Here is a 24,440-nt window from a genome sequence, read left to right on the forward strand (position 1 = left end):
GGAAATATTCAAATAAGTACAAGTACTTTAAATTTGTACTTACAAACAGAACTTAAGTAAATATACATATTTCACAACCTAATCTAAATCTGTATATATTAAGTGATAAAAGGAGTATTTCCACTTTCTAATAAGGGAATATGGCAATATTCTTTATTTTTCTTGTAAACAAAACCCATGAAAGGATTAAAATAATGTTTACCTCTCAGTACTTGCTGACTTCCTTACCTGTCTCTGGCACTCAGTTCCTGCTAAAGACATAAATCCTCACAAATATATCATTTCTATATAATCTCTTTAAAAAAACATCTCCACCATCTCCTGCAGATCATCAGATCGCAAGAAATTTAGCTGTTGAGACAGTGAATAAGACTTAAATGCAAACTTCCACCCATCTGTACAAACATATACACATATTCTGTCTATCTCATAATTTAAAAAATCCCAAATGAACAATAAAAGGGCTCACACAGTGACGTGTTATTAGTGCTTTTATGAAAATTTTCTCTTGCACACATAATACCAGCTGCCATTCATACAACAGAGGCTCTAACACTGCAAAGTCATTCTTCACTATCTGTTACATGCTGTTGAACCCATCCACATCACATATACTGTAATTACAGAATTCCACATGCAGCACCTTTCATTATTGCACCATTTTACTATCAGGAAAGCTCCCTTAAGGGTATTAAATGATTCACTGTAGCCTGCAGTAATTGGTGGTTGTGTTTAACCACAGTTTTCTAGATCTGAATGTTAAGGACAATAATTGGCAACAAAAATATTCATACAAAAGAGAGCATTCAAGCAAATATCATTACATGTCAAAGACATAAAAACATTAAAAAATGCTAAATTGAAATACAATAAATTGAAATTTTAAGAGCACAGGTATATCTATCTATTGGCAAGTTAATACTGTTTATATTTCAAGTTCATTTGTAAGTTGTGGAAATATGTCATCTCCCGAGAGAAATTAAAAGTGCCAAGTATCGGTAGTATCAAGTAAGACTAACTGAATAAAGGCTTTCATTATATTTTCAACCTTCCTGGACAATCTGTAAAACAATACATCTGAGTTACATCACGATTAGTGCTGAAACAATCATATATAAAACAATAATGTTAATCATTTTTTAATTACATACTTGGATTCCTACCTAAAGCACTTATAAGACAGCCATAGTTAAGTAATTACTGCTTTTGTTTGTTAAAGTATCTTCGGACTTTAAGTTAAATGGTAAATTTTAAAAATATTTCTAAAATCAAAAATACAAAAGGATGAAATGACTCATCTTGACTCAGTCAATTACCGTCCACACGTGAGAGTTAACAACATTGAAATGAATTTGGTAACAAATCCCATATCGGTGTATTTTGTGATTGCAGTCCCGAGTGCCCTGTTTCCAGAGCACTCAGCACTGACAAGACCAGATACTCCCACAGTGTGTCATGGATTCATTATCTGGCCTGAGGCAATTCATTTGCTAAAAGCCAGGATCTTCATTTCTGATAAACGACATCTTTCCTCCTGCTTTGGGAAGTGGTTCAGTGTAAATTGGACCACTTGAGGTCTGGACTGTGAGACTGGCTGGCAGCAGCAGCAGTCTCTCTCTGCTCACATTCAGAGCTCCCTTTCCACAGCCCTTTGTTAAAAAATGCAGCTCTCCATCTAGTTCAGATGCCCGTCATGCCTTGCCTTTGGCGATGGCCATTCGCTCGGACACAGTTTTGATGGGAACTCCTCTGCGGGCCACTTTGACATGTATGAAGAGTGTGCTGGGGGACAGACTGGAACCATCTGCCTTCAATAAATGAACATGCCGATAACCTGAGGAAAAAAGAGGATATTACACACATGACAAACAGCATGCCACAGTGATGAGTGCTTTAGAATATGCACAGGGGATCTTTCACAGGGATCTTTATGAGCACCTGTCCGTATGCTTGTGAAAGGTAACGTGAACTGCCCCACAAAGTCATTTTTGGCAGTGTGGTCATGGTCCTCCACAACAAACCGCACCAAGGCCAGTTCAGGGACCTGCAGCTGGAAACTCAGAGTGCAGTCCCATCGCGGGTTGAATCCTGTGGAGGGCGCACAAGAGCTGTAAATACATCAGCCAGGATTGCACCTTTCAAACAAACTAATAATGGCGCTGGACAGGAAAAAGGATCTGTGCTGCTTAATGCTGTCATCTGCAGCCTCCTGCATCTACATCATTACAAAACAGGCCAATAGTGAAAAAAAACCAGCAATAATAGGTTAGCTTTAGAATTTAGTATTAGCTCTCTGCTTTAAACGTTAATACAGGTAATAATATGAGGATAACAATCTATTGTTAAAGCTTTTTAGTGAATTATGACGTCTCAGAATTACCGTTGTTGTCAATGCGGTGAGTTTTTTGTCTTGCATTATCAATAGCCACCCCATGAATCTCCACCACCACCTGCGGGTCCACAATGGAGCTGGCCTTCTCTGTTTTGATTTTTGGCAGCTGCTGTGCAGATATTATCTGAAAAGCAAAGTGTAATAAGTCTGTTTTTGTATCAAAATCTTCTGTAAATATGTTTGTAAATATGTTGAGACCTCGTCCAACAAAAAGGGGCACAAACATGTATGTTTGTCCTCATTTCAGCCATTCATTCCCCAACCTTTCCTTTCCTACCACCCTGACCACCCACCCAGAGGATTACAACATACAAAATATATACCGATAAAGGAGGGAAAACGGCATAACTTCATCAAATAATTATATTAATTACTCAAACAAAAGTAGAAAGAGAGGGGAAAAAAGAAAGAAAAGAGAAAAAAATAATAAAATGTTAAAAAAATTTCAATAAAATAACAATAACAATTATAATTTAACTATCAACAATAATAGTTTAAAAAGAAATAATAGTTTTCATATAAAATTCTGATGGTTGTGTAGAGTCCCAAATCACAAATATGCCTCAAAGAGCCTCACAATCTGTGCAGCATACAATACCCTCTGTCTTTAGAACCACGTCAGAAAATTTAAAAAATAAAATTAAAAAAATTAAAGGTCCAGTGTGCAGGGTTAAGGGGGAGATATTGGCAGAAATGTAATATAATTGTACATTTCTGTAAGTGTATAATCACCTGAAAATAAGAATGAGTCGTATTAACTTGCTGTGAGCTGTAAATTCACCACTTCTTACGGTTCAGTCTCTATCTGTCACTGTGCTGCTGACTACATGTCTGCAACTGCAAAGAGTAGCGTGAAGATCAAGAGTACTCACTCCGCAGCAAAATCTGTGGACCAAAATGTCCCCCTAAGTACATTGCACAAAAAAAAACTGCTTGACTTGAAGCAATTTCAGTTGAATGAGGGGTTTCCAACTGATGATTTGAGTCTCTAGCAGCCCTACTTAAGATCCAAATGTTTAGGAGGTTCTTCTTGGGAGCCGAATTATCCGCAGAGGGCTTTTCCACTCCAGAATAAACAAGCCTGGTGATTTAAACCAGTAAAAACACTGAATAAACCAGTTTAACTTCTGTGGCTGATGCAAGAACATAAATGACCCTCTCTAGAGACATGGAGAAACATGGAGGTGCAACATGGCAAACCCGCACCCTATATAGATATAAATGGCTCATTTTAAGGAAATGAAAAGACAATATTTTTTATTTTCAGATGATTATACACTAAGGTAAACATACTTATTATATTTCTGCCAATAAATCCCTCTAAATCCTACACCCTGGACCTCGAAGTGCAAAAACCTTATGAAGAGCACTGATCTAAATAAATAAAGTTTGTCAAAAATCAAATAATAACTATCATTTAAGATGGACTTAAGTCAACCTATCTAAAGTTGCTCTAATATTTTCACTTAAAAGGTCACCACTAACCCGTATTGTTAACTGGGTGGGGATGTGACCTGGGCCTCCTCCCGTGTTCTCTGGGTTAAAGTTGGACGTGGGGCTGCATAGGAAGTCAGGTTTAAGAATGTATCCACAGCGACCATTGGGAAGGAAGCGACCCTGGTTCAGGTCCATCTGCTCCCCAGGTGTCTGGAAGTTCAGAGCCACTGCACGGCACAGAGAGTGGAGTCAGTAACATGGCAAGTCGATCCCACTCGTGCCAACGGAAAACATTTCAGTACGTGAATGCCGTCAGTCACAGAATCAGTAAAAGAGAAAGACATCAATGTGTTGTGATGTAGCAGCAATTTGCAGAAATGAGAGTCAGTATAACACTTCTCTGGCACTTACTGACCACATAATGTTTTCCAAATGAATTGCCTTAATTTGCTGCCATCAGAACAGCATCCAAGCTTCTAGTCTGGAGTACTAACCCATCTGGCAGCCGCCGTTCCACATTTCCTGAGGATCATAGTTGGATGATTGGAGGCGCTGGCCAGAGGGGTAGATCCGGCTCAGCTGCCTGCTGTTGTGTCTCACGAAAAGCTTCCCTGCAAATGAAAAGAAGAAAACCACATGCCATGATACACTGGAGGCTGATTATATTTTGTGTAGAATCAGCTGCAGTGAAGCAATGTCAGAAAATCTTTTTTTTTAACTTCCTCTCTGTAATGTCAAGATGCAATTATTTCCACTGTTGTACCCGAGTCTTTGATGAGCCTGAGGGCTTCGTTTTCAGAGAAGGAGGACATTTCATTTGAGGGTTTTTCGGATGCATTTTCAAACCCACGGAAGGGGACACTTTTGCAGTACACAACCAGCTCTGATAGCTCTGGGCTCAGTTTAGGACAGACCTGGAAAGGGCAAATACAAACATAAAAGAAAATTGGGCTTTTATTTAAAAAGTTCACTTGAACATCTTCTCCGTTTTATTGACAACTGACCTTTGCAGGATCCTTCTTGGGTGTGTTCTTATTGCTGCCTGCGAGTTCATCTTCAGAGCTTGAGGAGAAACTGGCACAGCTGCCATTCTTGCCCAGCTGGCCCAGGTGAGGAATCTGCTTCTTCCCTTTTACCAGAATACGCCCCCGCAGCTCCTGTGGCGAAGATTATTGGAACAAATTACTTCATTAGAAAACCAGACAGCCAAAGGACAGAAAAATGATCCAGCTGTGTGTGTGTGTGTGTGTGTTGCACCTCAGGAGAAGGGAGATCCTTCTGCTGCTGGGCGCTGAGAGGCTTGGTGAGCAGTTTGCTGCCCAGGATGGTGCGGAGGTGTTTGGCCATGACTGCCTGCTGCTCCACAGAACAGTGGTTCTCCAGGGACAGGATTAGAGGGTAAGGGGATGCCTGCACAGAAAAACATGGAAACATACTGTATGCCATGCCATTAAAAGGCAGTTATATCACATGATGGTAATGCAGGACACAACACTGTAATGCTATAGGCTAGTATGTCAAACCAAAATGCCACAGGGTTGCCTCTGAACCAATGCAGCTGCATGAAGTGCAGCAAGCTATGAAAGTAAGACGTCTGACTGACTGCTTACTTATTACATTAGCAGTTACCAAGGGCATATTATAACTATATAGATATGCAAATGGCCTCACCGCCACTCCTACAGAGGAGCAAGACCCTCAGACTTTGTGTCAGCTTTGCCTTTTTTGTTGTTGTTTTGGATCACTTAGTAGTTGTTATTTGTATTTTTGAGGTTTTGTGTCTCTCTGTAGTTGTTTTGTGCCTTCTTGTGGTTGTTTTGTGTCTTTTTAGTTGTTTTTTTTTGTGCCTCTTTGTGGTTGTCTTGTGACTCTCTTTAGATGTTTTGTATCTTGTTGCAGACGCTGTGTGCCTCTTTGTTATTGTTTTATGTCTCTTTTTAAAAGTTTAGTGTGTCTTTGCGGTTGTTTTGCCCCTTTTTTGTCATTAATATTGTGTCTGTTTGCAGTTTGTGGTAATTTTAAGTCTCTTTCTGGTCATTGTCTTAAGTCAAGTCACATTTTGCATGTGAAGGCCACAGAGGCCCCCTAATACTTCATGCCCCATCCATCCATGACAGTAATGAGGGGCAGAAAGCATACTTTCATAGCTGGGGATTTACACTATTAAATCACCTTGAAGGCATACTGGGCGATGGTTTCAATGACTTCCTTGAAAGGCACTTTGGAGGTGAGAGTGTGCCCATGGTAGATGACAGGTTCACCTTTATCTCCATCCCAGCAGTCTAGCTCCACACAGCGACAGCCCTGATTCAGAGCCCTGCCAGTAAAAGACACACTTCATCTCACACCACAGGGGGAACTTAAAAACATCTAAATCAGTTTTGATCATGCTAAAATATGGTGACAATGCTTTACAAGTCTCCGTCTCAATACCTGATGTATGGCTCAGTGCTGCTGGCGCTGGTGACTTGGTCCTTGGTGAGGTAAGTGTTGTGTGACGAGGAGATGAAGAAGTGGGCCAAAGGTCGGCTCATGTCCTGGTAGACTCTGGTGTGGTCAGGGTTAACCACATCATTCTCCAGGGACAGCATGTACATGGTGAAACCATTCTGGGTCATGAACAGGTTCCTTTGAGCTGCAATTAATAGCAAAGTGTTTAAAGTATTTTTTAGAGGGTTTATCAACAGAACTGTGAGAGTTTAATTATAGTGTTTGAAAACTAACTAGGACTCAGGTACATGGAAGGCAAGGCAGGACAAGAGAGGGTTTACAATAAATCACAGCCTCCTTTTCTCACACAGATTCAGCTGAAAAATCTAGAAATAACACATCTTGACTTCTATTATTATTTATTTTGAGAATATTTTAAGCTGTCAGTGTTGTGATGTCTGCCCTACACTTCACTACCACTCAAACAGTACTGCTTCCTGCATCCTATCAACTCCTTTATTTTGTAAACCTGTCATAATACTCTTTATAATTTATAATTCACAGATCCTCTCTTACCAAACCAGACAGTCACTTAGTCTTCATCTTCCCAAACATCTAACACATATATTTAAAATGATGCTTTCAATAAAGCAAAATATGCAATTTTTTAAAGGAAAAAATGACACATTCTTCAACTTGAAAGTAAAAAAGTTAAATTTATAAGAAAAAAAAACACACCACCACTTAAGTCAATGATACATATCAGTGACATTGTGAATATTGTTTTTTATTATTTACTTTTTGAAAATGACTAATGAAACAGTTGTTTGACAAGGACAAGTATGCTACAACAGACTGAAAATTTTCCGTTAGAAAAAAAACACATACAAAATGCCCAAAGCAAATACAGCAGAAATGTGCCGAAATCACAGAAACAACGCAAAATCAAAAACACACAAACCTTGAAAACAAATGGAACTGAAAAACTCTGCATATCCAGTCAAACACAATGGAAGTTCTCCAGGCCTCTATGGGAAGATCTAAGAGGTAACTTATATACTTATATAACTTGGTTTTTGATTCAGCAGAGAGGAACCAGAAGAGAGTGTTTGTTTTTGAAGAACAGAAGGCTTTTTTAAAAAAGATTATGTACTTTTTTTGTGTTGCCTCTTTACTCCACTTTTCATCCCGCTTCCAAGACATTCTCTCATCCCGTGTCTCTCCTCGGGTCTAACATCAAGCTGCTCCATTTAGCACTTCTCCTAGAGAACTGCATAACAGACGTTGTGTTGACTTGATATGCAGTGTTTTTCTGTTGTATTTGTTTTCAACATTTGTGCAGTTATGACCTTGCATCATTTCTGCATTTGCAGGGCTTTTGCTGTTAATGTATTTATTTTGGCTTTTTGCAGCACTTTTCCATCATTGTATTTATTTTTGTTTTATGTGTTTTTAAATTGGCATTGTTTCTGAAGCTGCAGTACATTTCTCCTAATGACAAAGTTTTGGGCCATAATAGCATCTTGCCCTTGTCATAGAGTGCACTTTTGAGCCTGTTTGTCTCTCTGTGAACAGAACAAATTTTTATTTGTTTGATTTGGCACATTCTTCCTTGGATTCTGTTAATCAAGTTTGAATTTTTGTGTGTGGCGTTTTCCTATTTTTCATGTCAGCCATGGCAGCTGTTTTTGCTTGTGCTACTGCAAATACTTTAACAATTTCTTCTTCCTTGAAACAAATCAATGTCACTGCTGGAAACATAAAGTGTATCACAATGTTGTGCAGCAGAGGATTTTGACTCAGTGTTTAGAAAGATAGTTAAGGAAGATAACGGGAAGATCATTATTCTGTCATTGTATCAAAGAGGACATACATAGTGTTTATATGAAAATGTTTTAGGTTCTTCCTTAAAAGCCTTTAATGACTGTTTTTAGGACCTACCCCAGTCATTGAGCTCATAGGTGAGGATGAGACTCTGAGCATGATTCAGCGAGGCGTCCTCTCCTTGGTCTCCCAGGAAGTCTCGCAGCTCAGCAGTGGCGAGCACACAACCATTACTTGAATAATGTCTGAACACGGCGTCCAGCTCGGGCCGTCGCAGCAGCTCCCTACAGAACTCCTCGATCTCTATATGATCCAGACGACCATCACCGGATCGGTCACACCTCTGAGATACATAGGGGATAGAGATGAGTTAAAAAAAGACAAACAATCGAACACACAGAGAGACACATATCAAACACAGTGCTTTTATGGAGATATTAAGCATCTCCATAGTAATTCACCCCAGCTGCATATACTCACATTAAAATACAGCTCTCTGAGGAGGGTTACTATTGGAAATTGCATCGGAAAAGAACAGAAAAACCAACAGTTAAGCTATAATAGAGAACTGAGGGACAGGGCAGGCAGTAATGCCCCACAATAAAGAAATAACAGGCTCTTGATTTGTTGTGGGGAGGATGAGGGGGGGGGTAAAGTTGTGGAGGGGGGTTGGTGGTTGGCTTGCTGCTGGCTTGGTAATTGAACACAGACTGTAGACTCCAGGGTGTCACAGTGAACTGACATTGGCTAAAATATAATCAACTCCACATCTCTGTGTAGTTATCTCCTCTCTTCTCAGAATTAAAGCTTTTACAGAAATGCCATCTACTAAGGATATTTTACAGGTGCTGAAAACTCACACAATGTACACATGATGACCCTGACCTTGAATAAACAGCGGGCATACTGCTCACTCAGGTCAATGTTGATCATCTGGAGAAGTCGTTTGACCTCGTCGTAGCTCATCTTGCCGTCCTGGTTCTGATCCGCTCGCCTCAGGTAGCGCCGGATCCAAGTGTGGAGAGTTAAGGAAAAAAAACAGACTAAAAACTAGAGCCTACAATCAGTCAAGTCCATTTTGTCTTCACTATGCACAAACACACTGAAATCTTACACTTTTTTTTGCATAACACTGCTTCTGATATTTAGCCCACCCTCATTTAACCTCTCATTAACAGGGTGGACAAATAACAGCAACTTCAGTCAGCCCCGAAAAACTGCAACCTCTAAAACAACACCGCAGCTACATATATGCACAAGCACTGGAGTGGGCACCAATACAGCCAATCATCATAATTTTTTATCATAATGACTGAACATATAAAATTAAGATGAACACAATTATAGGCAATAAGGCAAAGTTTATGGTCAAAATAACCAGGATCATTAAGTAAGAAAAAAAAGACTATTAGATTATTTGTTTGTCTTTCTGCTGCAATATGATCTCACCTCTACTCGTCATATTTTACTGCTTGGACGTTATGTAAATTACACTGAGGGCAGCCTTTTCTGTTGTCTCTTGACACAGAAAGGGTCAGCAGTAAGAAGGTGTTTGTAGTTAGGTTTAAGGCAACAAAGTTATTTTGGTTGTGGTTCAGTACATGTCAAATAAATTATTCCTTAAGAGTTTATGTCATTGTATGTAGTTGTTATCACGCTGATGTTTGCTCAAGAGTTCATTTTTCTGACAAGTTTGGTTGTAAGTGAATACACTTTGTCCATCTTTGTCCATGTAATCTCACTGCATAAAGGGTTGGTAACAATAAAAGACTAATTAAAGTTTGTTACCTGAGTGTGCAAATGGTAGTACAGAAAGCCAACACACACACACACACACACACACACACACACACACACACACACACACACACACACACACACACATTACACCATTTAAGATAAACATCACCCTGTTGCCGATAGTCTGCAGTGTGAAACCTAATAAACAAGTTAACAAGATAGCATAAACAAGATAATTGACTTGATGATTTATAAGGTCATAAAAATAAAAATATATCAATAGAGAGGCACAGATTATTTTAGTTTTATACACTACCTGACACCTGCAGTCATATTATCCTCTGGCTGTGAGGGTTTGTAATTAACTGATAGTCGGGCTATATTTAGACAAGGCTTTTTCATCAAGTCATTACTGCTCACCTTAGCTATGCCGTGGATGTGGGATGGCACATGTGACAGCAGAGTCAGTCACCATAGCAATGCTGCCTCAGCTACTCTATATTTATTCTAGCATATTAGAAATTGGGCAGGATATTGGTCCAGTTTCTGCTTCTGACTCATGTTTGCCACGTGCTCCTTTAAAGTGCGGAGCCCTCGCACCCAGCGCCGAGCTTCGTCCTCACAGTGGCACAGCAGGTCCAGGCTCTTCCTGGCTCCTCTGAAGACCACTGTGAAGCACTGGCTCTCTGGCACAGACCCAGACAGCTGCCTCAGCGCCTCGGACTGGCAGCCCTCACGCACACACTCAACTTCTGTCACTGCAACTGTGGAGAGAGGAGAGGCAGAGAAAAATCATGTTTTTGAGTAAACACAGCCCTGCCAGAAGATCACAACAACTCAAGGTGCGAAACAGCGTAAGGTCAAACGTTGAGTGTTTATAGGGATTCATCAATCCCACCCAGCAGAGTGTCATAGCAACAGGATTGTAAAATATAAAACGTACTTTGCATACTCTTCAACAGGATAAATTTAACCTGAGACTCTTACAGCACCCAAACTGACACGCAAGTGAAAGTTACACCTTCAGTTTTGCTCTCCCTGCTGAAAGTCAAAGAGCAGATTCTTCTAATAGGTTTTATATTAGTTATTAACTCAACATGATGGCTGTAGTGCACAGCCATGTGAGGCTGTGTTGGCTAAATGCTAACATTAGGACATCTCCCCGTCAGCTAAGGCTGATGGTAAGGTCACAGGTCAGTCATAAACAAGAGTAGAGCTGCAATGATTAGTCAATTATTGGACTGAAATAAAATTAACTGATATCAAAAGTTGTTTCTGTCATTATTCAAGCAAAAAAAAACGAGGCAAATATTTCCTCATTAAAGATTCTGATATATTAAGGTTTGGTGGTTGTTTTTCCGAAAACAAGCATTGAGAACAGAATTTTTGGCTCTGGGAAGTTTGTTTTCGAGTACTTTTTGATGTTTCATAAACTAAACATAATTTATTAAACAATATATATGTGATATAAATCCATAGATGATAACGAAAATATTTGTTAGTTGTAGCCTTTACCCAATGTATTGAAAATTCACCTGATGACAGCCCTAGTTGAGAGGTCAGGAAATCACCAAAATATTAAGGATTTATTTTCTGGTAATCTAGACTGAGCAAATTTTGTGCCAACAATTGTTGAGGTATTTCACAAGACAGTTAAAAACTTGCTGATAGTGCCTGAGGAATAGTCAGGGGATTACCAAAGTCATCATCCTTTTGGTACCATGAAATTAAGCATATTTTATGGCAATCCAGCCAATAATTATTGAAATATTTCAGTATGGACCAAAGTGACTATCGTGTGTCATGTTGTTAAAAACATATTTCAATGTTGTGGGGGGTATAATTTTGGTGGAGGAGTCACAGGCCAAAAAGGTTGAGATTTACAACTTTATGTAATCTGTTTATCTCTTGCTGAGCTCTGGTGAGTCTGGGCAACACTTTCTGCACAGAAAAGAGACACACACACACACACACACACACACACACACACACACACACACACACACACACACACACAGGCCTAACACAACAACTTTATTCAGTGCAGGAGCTCATCTATTTCTGCACTGGGAGGCCTGCTGTGTGGTGATCACTCAGTTGGGTAATAAGCAGTGTCTGCCCTGACAATGGCCTCATTCTCTTGTTGGAGGTCATAAAGCCTCTGCCGTCCACCTCTTCAAAATTACTCCACATTCCTCCTTTGTGGTTATACCAGAGACATGGTAAAAGTGACATGCATGTGTGTGTGAGCTGTACAAAGGAACAGTAGAGGTGTGTTGTAATCTAACGCCAAGTGCTTTTAGAGCATCAGACGCAGCACTGAACTGCAAGGGCCAGATCACAATGGACCTGGAGAACCGCCTGGAGCTCGGAAAAGAGGAGCCGAGCCAATCCTCCATCTGGGATTCACACAAACACACACAGATATGGTCCCCAGCAGTCTGCCAGTGCAGCATTATCAGTATCTGTCCCTGGAGAGGCCACCATGTCCTCACACTGCTTGTCATCGTCATTGTAAGGAGTGTTACACGCTGCAACACGACCACTCTGGGTCTATTTCTGGAGGTGCTGCAGCACAATCAAGACAGCCTTCACCACCAGCTGAACCACAGACCTGCCCAGCCACCCACCCCGTCAGTCAGGCTAGCAAGGGGCCAGCATTAAACTGCATTGCAACATCAGGACAGAGAGCAGAAACAGAGCAGAGGTGGGAGAGCTAAAGGTCAAGCAACAAGGAAGAAAATAAAATAGTGTGAGAAAGAGTCCGTCCGTATATATAAATATATAAATATATATAAAGCAAATCAGATGTAAAGTCTCTGTCTTCTGTTTAATTTAACTCTTCCAGACATGCGTTGCAGTTATTTTAGTCCACAGGTGTAACTTTGGACACAGTGTGCCATGACCACTAATATGTGACAGGTATTTTAAAACAATGGGATACCAACATCAATTACTTATTAAATATTTACTTCAACATGAAACATAACTTTTTTGTCAAGTTAAAGAGTTAGATGATCTACTTTAAATGCTGAAAAAAATTAAAACTTTGTGGAGTGGAACACATGAAAAATTATGAGCATATTATTTTATTATATATAATAAAATATATATAAGTATCAGTTTGGTTTGCCCGGAAAAACATTAGTTCATTTTTTATTTAATTGGATGTGGTAAATGTATATGAGTGCTGTTGGTTCTTCTATCCTGATCTGCCTGATGTAAATTTGGAAAATTATTTAAATTATATTTGAGATTTCACGATACAATGTCAGAAAAAAAGATCGATAAAATCCTTTTCCCAGTGTCTCAGCATAATTAAGACTTTTGAAAGATTTATCTAATACTATTTAACACTAATTAATGTCTTAATTAATGCCTTTAAAGCATCCGTGGGAACCCTGGTACAGTTTATTTAGGATGGTTTAAAGCTGTCTATCTAACAATCAAACCGAGACCGCAGGAAAAGGTGGGTCTTGATTTGCTTCTAAGCGGACTCTGCTTAGTTGTGTGTGAAAGCAAGCAAACCGACCACAGGATTATGATAGCAGATATGAGGTTTGCGCATGACTTCAAAAGCTAAATAAATCCATTATTCCCCTAGAAATAAACCCATCTGCTGACTGTAAATCTGTTCAGGAAACGATCTTACAATGAATAAGGACTGGTAACCACTTAAACACGTCAGCACAGGTTTTTTTCCTTATTAAAAAGCTGTTAAAATGCTTGTATCTGACTTTGTGTGTGTTTTAAGTACAATAAAAAGTGTATGACCGCAATCCCAAAGTAATAAGCCCCAAATCATTGTTTTACAAGATTCCTCCTTTTCATTCTGTCTTTTCCTGTTAGTCATTGTTCATAACATGCAGGCAATTTGCAGTCCAATAATGCTAATAATGCTTATAATCAGTTATTTCTTTGATCTTTACAGGGTCAGTTCACCCTAAATATACAAATTTGCCATTTTAATCCTTTCTAGCCATGCAGATCTCTGTCTGAGTCTGAAGAGATTTCTGCCACTAACACGATGCTGAAAATGCAAACAGTTGCCTGCAGTGACATCTGTTACTGATCTGTAACTTTACATGACGGTTTAATAGTGAGCCTGCACACTGTACCTGACTCTTCATGAATCCAGGTTTATGTTCTGGTAAATCACTCATGATTATTGTTTCGGCAGTTTGCAGAGCCCATGATTAGTCTCCTCACTCACCATAGAAACAAACAGCTCCTTTAATAAGGCAAAGTAACGGAGAGGGCATGAGATAGAGCCAAGATAAAACAGCACAACTGTAAACAATAAGCTCGCTGAATGAGTGTACTGACGCACGTCCTGGTCTACACTGGTCTGATGGAGGAAGGCCTGCTGGTGTGTCGCTACATTACTGCCTTGTAGATAACGTTTCCTTCCAGCCAAAGCCCTTTTCCTCTTATCTGATATCGCCTAAGTTTCCTCTTTCAGGACAAATTTTTATTCAGGAGCTCCTTTTCCTTCTTAACCCTTCTCTCTTCTTGGTGCTTTGACTCTTTTCCACCTTGAATCCTCCCTCCTGATGATTAGTTGTCCTGCTCTCCCTGATCATGAAGGCAAGTTTCGGCAGTACTTACATGTCTGCTGGGCTTTGGCTTTGCGGGAGCTCTTAGTGGATTCACACCACACGGTGAGTCCATCATCCAGCAGCCGCAGGTTTCTGCTCTTCTGCCACCTCGAAGAGCGAATTTTCACCATGCTGGAGCCCTGCATCATTATACGGATGTCCTCATTGTCCAGCAGCCCTGGAGCACAAACACACACCCACATAAAACAAAACGGGAAGTTTTAATGTAAAAATAAAGTGTGATTCTGTTTGACACTGTGTCATCAGCTAGTTGAGCAAGACTTGTTTTTGTGCCGGTTAATTGTGGTGACATACAGGCTTACAGTTTTTCTCCATTGCTAAGACACATTTCACGCACCTGGAATCCACTAGAACGTCATCATCGCCTTCTTAACACAGCAGAAGTTTCTCTTGCAAACTCTTTCATTGGTTTCACACATTTTTCAACCTTTTTAAAACACAACTCAGATCTCACACAAAGACCCAAGACTGAAAACATCTGTTCACATCTGATAGAAATATCTTACATAATTATGGATCGCTGATGCACCTGTGTGAAACCCTTTTGCACAACTCTTCAAACAGAAATCAGTCCGTAATCGTCACCTCTGCCTCCTCTGTGATGCTATTTACAAGCATGAATCAAAGAGATCAAGGGCACATAAAAATTAATACCATAATAAATATAATAGATTGAATTCTTCTTCATGAGTATCTTAACAGGCCATCCCAAAAAAAAATTCAAAACACAGGTGCATCGTCTTTAAAGAAAATAATATCCATGGTGTGATATGCTTGCTTGCCTCTGTAGAGTTTTGACAAAATAGTGAACTCTTTTCAGATTTGCGTTTGGGGTTTTGAGCCATTGTTTCAGAAAACGTTTTTAATCGATTGGGTAAAAAATGCAAACACAAAGCACAGCTGAGGCTGATGGGAATGTCATTAGTGTTGCAGGTATTTGGTCATGAACCAATGAGACCAAATACTTGTGGTGCTAGATGAAAATTTAAAGGTCTGGCAAAGTTATCACAATTCATCCTTAAGGTGATATGACTGTACTAAATTTCACTGCAATTCAGTCAATATTTGCAGAGAAAAAAAACTTGAATCCCAGAATCTAACCTAATAGTGTTGCTATGGGAAGAAGTCAGCACGGTTGACCCTCTGGACGCTATGAACGTCTGAAACCAAATCTCACAGCTATCCATTCAAAAGTGAGGACCACAGGCTGACTATAAGTACAATAATTATGTCAGCACTGAGTTCAATGTAAAAAGTTGAAGTTTCTTTAGTAATTTTGTAGCTTTACAGATATGTTTTGCTCCTCTCCTTCAGGTTAACAACATCAGAGGTCTGGGAGTTACGTATCTGCCTTCTCTAAGTGCAACTTAGTCTTTCAACTCAATCTTTTTTTACGAGCTTGTCAGTGGATGCTTTTAAAAATAATTAACTCTAATACAACAGAAATATTTCACAGACAAACAGACCTTGTTGTCTGTATTTTGTCAATCCACCCTCAACACTTTTCTGCTTATACCCAAACCAAAGGCTGTGTTTCATATACAAACCTTGGAGGAAATTACCTGTGCTGAAGGTTTCGGTGTACAAAGTGAAGCTCCCACGAGAGATTGTCTTAAAAAAATGTTATATCAAAGTTATGTTTTTCTGTGCATTTTCTTCCAGTCTAGACTTTATGAAAATGAACATACTTTAAGATTAAAGCTGTGAGAAATTAAATGCTGAAATTGGAATCAGCTGTGATAATTGGAAATTTATTTCTCTCTTGGGGCAGAGGCAGGCCATCAGACAGTGTTTACTCTGCCTGTATTGTTCATAGTAGTTGTCCCTAACTATTACTACCATATGGAAATTTAATCAAGGGGCTAAAACCTTTGCAGAGCCTCAGAAAAGAGGCGTGTATTATTATTTTTTGTGAACACTTACAGGGATGAAGCTAGTCAGAGAAGAAAATAAAAGATGAACACAAGAAGCCTATGTGGAGGCCTGGTGGAAACACAATACAGGTAGAGCTGGATGATATAGAGAAAACCTATGTCCACAATAATATTGCAACAATATTGTAGGGTTGATTACTAAATATTAACACGACATTTATTATAAATAATCATTAGCAATGTGGATATAATGACTGAGTGGGTAAAGACAAACAACAAAACAGCCAGAACAGTCTGGTCAGTTCAGAAAATTACATCACTTTACTGTAATGACATTTTAAAGCCAGGAAAAGATAGCGATTCTGATATTGCAATATCCAAAATCAAAGACCATACCTAGTCTCATATCCCAATATCAGTATAACATGGATATTTTGCCAGCCCTAAATAAAGGTTTAAGTTGAGAACTGATAGTAAGTTGGAGCCTAGTCATGTGGTATCACTTAAACTCAGAGGGGAAACTAGTAACTACTGCATGGTGCATGTGCTATTTTTTGTAAAGATATCAAGTTTTATTATCAATAATAAAGCCAAATGCTGGCACAAGATACAACTCTTTTAAATTTACAAGCACAAGGCAATATTTATATGAGCTGGTTTTGATTACATCTAAATTCAAAAAGGACTATTCAGTTGAAAGGGAATTACCAATTGATAACTGATTAATCATTACGTTTCTTAATTGTAATAATTTGCTTTTTATTTTCTTTTATATAAAGTTGCACACTGGATATAATGGGGATTTGGGCTGGAATTGTGTCCCGCTGGCCTCTGAGAAATGATGATGAGCATTTTATTACAATATTTTCTAGGACAAATATTTAGATGATCAATCAAACAAGATAACTGGCAAAATAATTGAGAACTGTTATCTGCAGCTTTACTCTAAAGCTGAGGGGATTTTGGACTGCAAGGTTGGAGTTAAAGGGGCATGCAAGAAGTGTTTACACAATAGTTCAAACATGCCAGACCCACAGAGAGCTCAGGGTGCAATCCAACACTGAGTGGACATATTTGCAAGAGTGTGATGGAAAATGTTGTGAAATTTACTACATTTTTGTGGATATTCCACAAATTATTTATTTTGGAGTGGTATGGGGTTTCTCTCAAAATTACCTATGTAATGACATAGCTATTTCTTATTTAGTTCATTATTTGAATACATTTTGGGTGGTTGGGGATGAATTTAATGATACATTTTGGTAGTGTTTTTCAGAGGGTGTTTTTGTAATTATTTGATAGGAGCTAGTTATCAAAAGGGAGGGTTGACTTGTCAAAGGCCCTAAGCAAAATTTCACCCAGGAAACTAGCAGGCCATGAAAATGTTACACACTCAGTTTAAATCTGATTTGACATTTTTGCAAAATGCATATTTACATTTCATGAAACAGGTGCAAAAGTTGTGAAAAAATGTAGCACAAAAATCAACCAAAGATTCTGCTCTTCAGAGCTAAGTCTGGTTATGTCAAACTTGTTTTACTATGACGAAATCATGGCTACTACAGCTTTACACTACAAGTGTTTATAAAGCACATTTGGCCATGCCTCATTGCTTCTTTAGCAGGGATGAATGGGGCCTCTCACAGGGAATTTTTCTCTTTTAGGACTGTTCAAAGAAAAGGTTTAAACAAACGGTCACTCTTGTCAAATTATTCTTTGGAGTTGGTCTCTTCTGCTCACCCCTGAAGATTTGTCCAGAAACAGTGGGCATAACTTTCCCTTAAATCACAGTCCTTATACTGTCAGTGCCAAATGGCTGAAGTCCCTCAGAGGGCCCCCAAAGCTACAGCTCAACAAAAACTGCTCCGAGCTCCCTCCCCCCGACTAGAAACAAAGTGGGTGCAGCCAAGGATCTCTCCCCATCAAGGTTGAGCACAAAGAAATTCCCCTACCAGCCCTCCATCCATAACAACCCTGTTTTCCCAAGCTGTTACCACATGCAATGCATTCCCACAAGCAGAGCACATGGACCTGATTAACTGCAGGTCATTGACCACGCTAAGCTGCCCAAACAGCCTTAACTGCCTCTGTCTCAACCCCCTACTTCACCTTTTATTATTGCCCCTTCAGCCTCGACCACATTCTTGCTTTCCTACCTGCATCGTTTTAATATCTAACCGCAGAGCAGAACAAGTGAGCACAAGCCTGAAAGTATTGGCCAATCCACAGTTTAGTTAAACAAAGGCACATTCACATTTTAATACACTACATGTTCCTAAGAGCCTCTTTATAAGGGTGTAAATGGAGGGATGGGCATGGCTCTTCAGGCTACAGAGATGAATTGTACTTTCTTTTCATCGTCTCCTGCAGAAAATCTGGTTGACATCCCCTTCATCAGATGGTCAAAGCCTTGCATGCCAACTGGCTAGCAACCATACTGATGTATTTTAATGCAAGCATTTCAACATGGCACAGACATGAGAAAAGCGGCAGAATTAGCTACATAGGAGAGGAAAGAGTCCATGCCAACTGCCAACCAAGCAGCAGTGCTTTGAGCTAAGCTATTGTGTCACCATGCTAACATGCACTCAATTGCAGCACTAACACACACTGATGTTTACCAACTCAGATTAGCACAATAACATGCTAATGTGTGCTAAGTAGCACTAAACACTATGTACAGCTGCAGCTGATGGTAATAGCCCATCTCTTCTTAAGGTATTTAGTCATAAACCATAATATTGGACAAATTTTGATATGATGATGGCACTAGATGAAAAGTTAGCCACACTTGCAGCTCTGTGACTTTGCACATCTTGCTGCAAAAAAACATCTTGACCAGCTTTAGATGGTTAAGCTGGTTGACCAGTTTTTTTGACCAGTTTGAGGTATGTTTTCACATAATTTTTTAATGGTTTAGCTGCTTGTGATGGTCACTCTAGCTGTTTTATCCAGTGAGGTTCCTGTGAAATTGAAATTAAATCAATGTCCTTGAGTATGGAGAAATAACAGTGTCATGAGGGGAATGTATGAAAAGCAAAGGGTATAAATCAGTTAAATCTGCTATCATGGGATGTGCATATGGATACATTTGCACAGCTGGATAGATTGGCCATACCGGCCTGTCCAGCTTGACAGGCTGGTCACACCAGTACGGCTGGTGGTCTACCAAGCTAAATCATCAAAGACCAGCAAGAATTGCTTGATGCTCTTAGAATTCACCGCTTAAGTGAAATTTTTAACGTGCTTGCAGAGCTAGAGGAAAAGTCAAGCAGTCACCAAAGTCATAAGGATTCTCTGGGGACTATGAATGGCTGTACAAAATTCCCTGCCAATCCATCCAATAGTTGTTGAGATATTTCAGTCTGGACCAAAAAGTGGACCACCGGACCGACAGACCAACAAAGAACTAAAACTTGTATAACAGTTGGATCACTGGCAGCTCCATGTGAGAACAACTGGCCAGAGAAGAAAGAAACACTGATGGATCAGCTGTCAGAAAACAATAAACATTCAAATCAGTTCCATAAGGAATATTTCTCTGAGGGTGTGTCAACACTGTGAGCAGCAGGAGTGCCTTCAACCCAAGAAAAGGATCAGAAAGAAAATAACCATATCAGCTGCTCAGTAATAGATTGTGTCTGCAGGAGTCCTCTTCACTCAGGCCCACATACCAGCTCTTCCTGGGACATGGGTCACATTTCTCTCAGCATAACAACTGTCACGAGAGCCAGCTAGCAAGGATTCTACACTTGCTTAGAGATAGACAAGTTAGGGTGTTGTTGATATGATACGGGAGACAGGTCAATTCAATTTTCTGAATTCAGTCCAACAGCTGTCCCCAGGAGACGGGCCAGGTAGCAAGTAGGACACAAGGTCCAGCTTTAAAAAAAAAAAAAAAGCATGATATCCAGAGTTAAAAGATGATCTGAGGGAAGCTTGACCAAAAAAAAAAAGACTGTACTGTAGAGCTGCGACTCTCAGCGGCTGATCTGTGAACAGATTCCCCAGAAAAAAAGATGAGAAGCAATCTGAGTGTAATTTGGAAATTCAGCATTACTGCCAATGGTTTTTTGGACAGCACACAGTTGAACATGAAAGCACATGCAGGCGCTTTGTATTCAGCTGAAAATAAGCAGTCCTCAGTTTCCACATTCTCTTTGTTATTCATAATGAATGCTACATCACTCATTCACTCATTAATAAGCAGGATATGAACCCACAGGGAGGAGTCCATAAATACAGCGAGGGGGTAACTGTTGTGTGCAGCTGAGCTAACAGATTGATTCTAATCAGCTATCACAAATGTAATATCTGGTGACTTTTAGCTTGTTTACTTGCATTTGGGGGAAAAAGAGGATTAATTATGTTGTCAAGAACATATATACTTAAACACTGATTACACTTTGAAACATGGTCTGTGTCTCACTGATCTGTAAGCTGAAGATCTTTAGTTAGTGGGATTTCTCCTGCGGCCACTGAGGATGGCAGATTAATAAATAACCAGCAGAATACCAGACTGAAAAATGGAAACTGAGTCTTGCTTTTGGATTATTCGTATCATGATGACTTAAACATTCTGATGTACAAATGATCTAAAAATAGGAATTTTGATGCGTTTCAGTTCACTAACTTTGGATCAAAAGCCTGGAAAACAAGGGAATATAATAATTTAGTTTGCATTTGGATTTCTGCAGAATTATGGTTCATCACCAATGAACACTTGTGAATTTAACTGTAGTTAACAGGATCTATGGTCAGACCTCTCTAGACCGATACCACTTTTTCTTTCCTAATATCAAGTCTGACAGTTGAACTTGTGTATCCGCCAATACTAAGTACAGATCCGATACCACTGTGTATTAAAAAAAAGGCCTTGGCCCATTAAAGCTTGAGTGTGTAAAATATTGTATAAAATATAAAGTGCTGATGACACTTTGGGTGTGAATTGAAACTACTTTAAAGATTATTAATAAATGACGTGGTATCGGATCAATGCACAAACCCACGTACTCGCCCAATACCTGATCTAGCAATTTAAGCAGCATCAGAGGCATTTCCAATATCAGCAACGGAACAACTCTAGATCTATTACGAACAAACTGTTATAAACTCCAATAAGAGACATTCAGACTTAGTAATGCATCATTTTCTGTGGCTTACTTAAACATAACATCAGTTCATTAGGTTCATTAGCAACTTTAAAGATACACCTATACTACTGCAAAATTTTCAAAAATGACAATGTTCATACTCATACAAAAGTGATCCCTTACAATCATCACTTAGGACCCACTAGAAGTGTGTGGTGGGTGTATTTTCCTGCAGTCTCTGCTTCTGCCTTTTCTTCTTTATTTGCTGTGTTTGGGACATCTGTGGGCATGTAGCAGCAGGCATCGAAGTGACACAGCACCAAAAAAGAAATAAGAAGAATGAATCTGTGGTTGGCTTTTAATTTCACATTTGCCAGCAGGCGTGTTTACAAACAGTAATCAGTTAGTTAATCCTGCACAGTATAACTATAAAATTAGGAAAGTCAATGAAAATTAGTCGTATCTATTTTCTTCAGTGTTTGTACTATTGTCTGAAAATACAAACGCAGCCCTTTGGATCTGGTTTTATATAAATGTGTTGTGTCTTGTAGGCTTACATGGGCAGGGCATTTGTTTGCATGACATAACAACAACAAAAATGTATCCAATCACTCCTGAGATATTTTTACCAAGCTAATATAAATTGACTGTGTGCAAAGCATATACATGCAGCCAATAAGTGCAACCTGTGAACTCATAACTCCACTCCAAAGTCATAAATTTATGGATTCTGTTTGTGTAAATCCTGTTTGTTCTCACAGTTAAGTAATTGCTGAGTAGCAATGCCAGAGCAGTACTGAGCTCCAGAGTTAACTACATTGCCGACAACCTCGGACTCTTTCTGAAACCAAATCCACAAACACCCCCAGGGGACATCTGTGGCAGCGAATATATTTATCCATGCGTACGCTTGTCTGATTCAAACATAGATTATCTCAAAACTAACAAACCTCGGGTTCACACTGAACTTTATCTGCAAGTAAAGACTAAGGGAGAAATCTATGAACAAACAAGTAGGACAAGTCCTGTGACACATGACACAAAAGTCAGAACTTCATTCCACTCTTATACTATGCTGTGTGTTTTCCATCGGTGTAAGTACAGATTAAAAAGCAGCTAAGACACCGTCGGCTGAACGCCACCTGACTGATTTATGACGACACATGGCGGTAAGGGGTCGGGGTCAGGCAGGAGGGGGGTGATCTTACTGGCTTCATTATTCAGCATTAGCGAGATGCTCAAATATAGAGTTGACAGTTGCGCATTACATTTTCAGGCACAGATATATGGTTTCACAACTCAAACAGCAGTAATGCTTAAACAAGTGTGTGCATAGTGTCAGAGTTTCAACATAGTCTACGGTGTCAATGCCACAGCCTGGACCACACTGCTGTGACAACATGGAAAATCAGGGGTTCAGGAAATCAAATGTGTGGAGCAGGATTTTATTATCTGATTGCCAAAATAAACAATGATGACATGTTACAATAACAGAAACAGGTCATCAGCTGTCGTAAAGTTATTTTTTTATTGTAAAAAGTGATTAATTGTTGAATTTTTAGAAGATTGGACCATGAAAATACTGCTTGCTGCATTTTATTGTGAAATTATGGTTAAAGTCATTGCATTGGATGTATTATAACGGCCTCAAATATATGAATTTTACACTATTGGCTGCAAGCATGGTTTACATTTGTACAGCCTATAAACAGGTCAAATGGTGACATCATCGGTGGTCCAGATTTCCAGACATCCAGCGTCTTTTCAGAGATTCTGACAGGTGCTTTGTTGCTGCTCAGCAGGTGTCTATTTTGGGGCGAGGTGTGACCATGAGCTGGAAGGGCTTGTGTGAAGGGGCAGCAGCCTATCAGTGTTGGGCTGAGAGCCAGGATGGGCTGGGATGGTAGAGGTTAGGAGCCTGAATCACACCAGTGGGCTAGTGGCTGCAGGGGAGTAAGTTCGGCTCTTCATGAACACATAATCACTTCAAATACACCCCCACACACCCTGTCATGGTGTGTCACTATCATGCTGATTACCAGCAAACTCACATTCTAAATAAAAACTATTAGACATCTGTCTCACACTCTTTCTCTATTACTTGATTTTTTAGGTACAACCAAGCAACTAGGTCACAAGCACGTGGTCAGGCAGTAAATAAAGCAAACAATTATTTAAATTAAATCCTTCCAAGTAGTTGCAAGGGAAGGCTGGTAATCCCATTATGTATTTTGAAAGGATGCAGAACTTCTAGCCTACTTAAATAACCATTAAAGTAACTATTCTCACAACAGAAAATGTAGGAAATACCATGATAAAAGCCTGTTATCACGAATAAACTACATCAGGTATCAGTCTAACTCCCTGCTGAAATGCTTCAGTACAAAGTGTGATTAAAGCACTGTACACTCAGATAACTTCATATCAAGAATCACGGGGGGTACTAAGGTGATACCACAGGAAAAACACTCAACACTTAAGATATCGCAGTTTATGGTGTTTCACTCTCACAGTTAAATGTTGCAGCAACAGAGAGCAGCTTCAAAAGTGTGAATGTTTTCTTACCGAGCTTCTTGATGGGGTCCGCGGTCTTCTCGTCCCCTTTCCTCCTCTGCTCTCTGGGACTGGTGGCCGCTGACTTCCCGCTGCCTAACATGATTACAACTCCAGCGAAACCAACAGCACGCTACAACTTTAATACTCGAGGCTTAACTCTGAGAAATAATAAATCAAAGGGGGGGTGCAGGTGTCTTCCAGCAAACGCAGATTTGTGCTGTCCCAGAGGCCCTCCGAGCAGAGAGAGACACACAGCCAACAGTTATTCGTTTTCCACATGTGTGAAGTCCCTCCCCGGCGCTGCTGCTCTCCATGCCTGGGCGTAACATGGCTCCAAACAAGGCGCACACTTTACGCACACCCACCTCCTACTCCTGCCCAAACAATACTGACAACTGAATGCATGAAGCAGGGATGTCAACTGCCTGCACACAATTAAAATTTACTCGGGTACTGTGCTGAAGTACAATTTTAA

At 39.7% G+C, this 24,440-nt stretch overlaps 1 protein-coding gene across 1 annotated transcript; it reads right to left on the reverse strand.

The window, feature by feature from the left end:
• Positions 1 to 478: 478 nt before the first annotated feature.
• Positions 479 to 24,358, reverse strand: plcd3a (phospholipase C, delta 3a). Its single transcript, XM_042505407.2, has 15 exons — positions 23,975 to 24,358; positions 14,432 to 14,599; positions 10,359 to 10,587; positions 8,969 to 9,098; positions 8,201 to 8,426; positions 6,263 to 6,464; positions 6,002 to 6,146; positions 5,087 to 5,239; positions 4,834 to 4,986; positions 4,593 to 4,743; positions 4,324 to 4,440; positions 3,878 to 4,056; positions 2,381 to 2,516; positions 1,939 to 2,088; positions 479 to 1,834 (listed from the first exon to the last, which is right to left on the reverse strand). The coding sequence occupies exons 1-15, from the start codon at positions 24,063 to 24,065 to the stop codon at positions 1,692 to 1,694; spliced, it is 2,373 nt and encodes a 790-aa protein (XP_042361341.2). The 5' UTR covers positions 24,066 to 24,358; the 3' UTR covers positions 479 to 1,691.
• Between the last annotated feature and the right edge of the window lie 82 nt (positions 24,359 to 24,440).

This window comes from Plectropomus leopardus, chromosome 18, assembly GCF_026936395.1.
Source record: "Plectropomus leopardus strain MGB_pleo_1.0 chromosome 18, ASM2693639v1, whole genome shotgun sequence".
NCBI classification, from domain to species: domain Eukaryota; kingdom Metazoa; phylum Chordata; class Actinopteri; order Perciformes; family Serranidae; genus Plectropomus; species Plectropomus leopardus.

Coding starts and splice junctions, on each gene's coding strand:
- plcd3a (XM_042505407.2), bottom strand. CDS start 24,065: ATGTTAGGCAGCGGGAAGTCAGCGGCCACCAGTCCCAGAGAGCAGAGG. Junction 8,427..8,968: donor ATGCCCGCTGTTTATTCAAG/GTCAGGGTCATC, acceptor TATGTATCTCAG/AGGTGTGACCGATCCGGTGA. Junction 6,465..8,200: donor CTATGAGCTCAATGACTGGG/GTAGGTCCTAAA, acceptor TATTAATTGCAG/CTCAAAGGAACCTGTTCATG.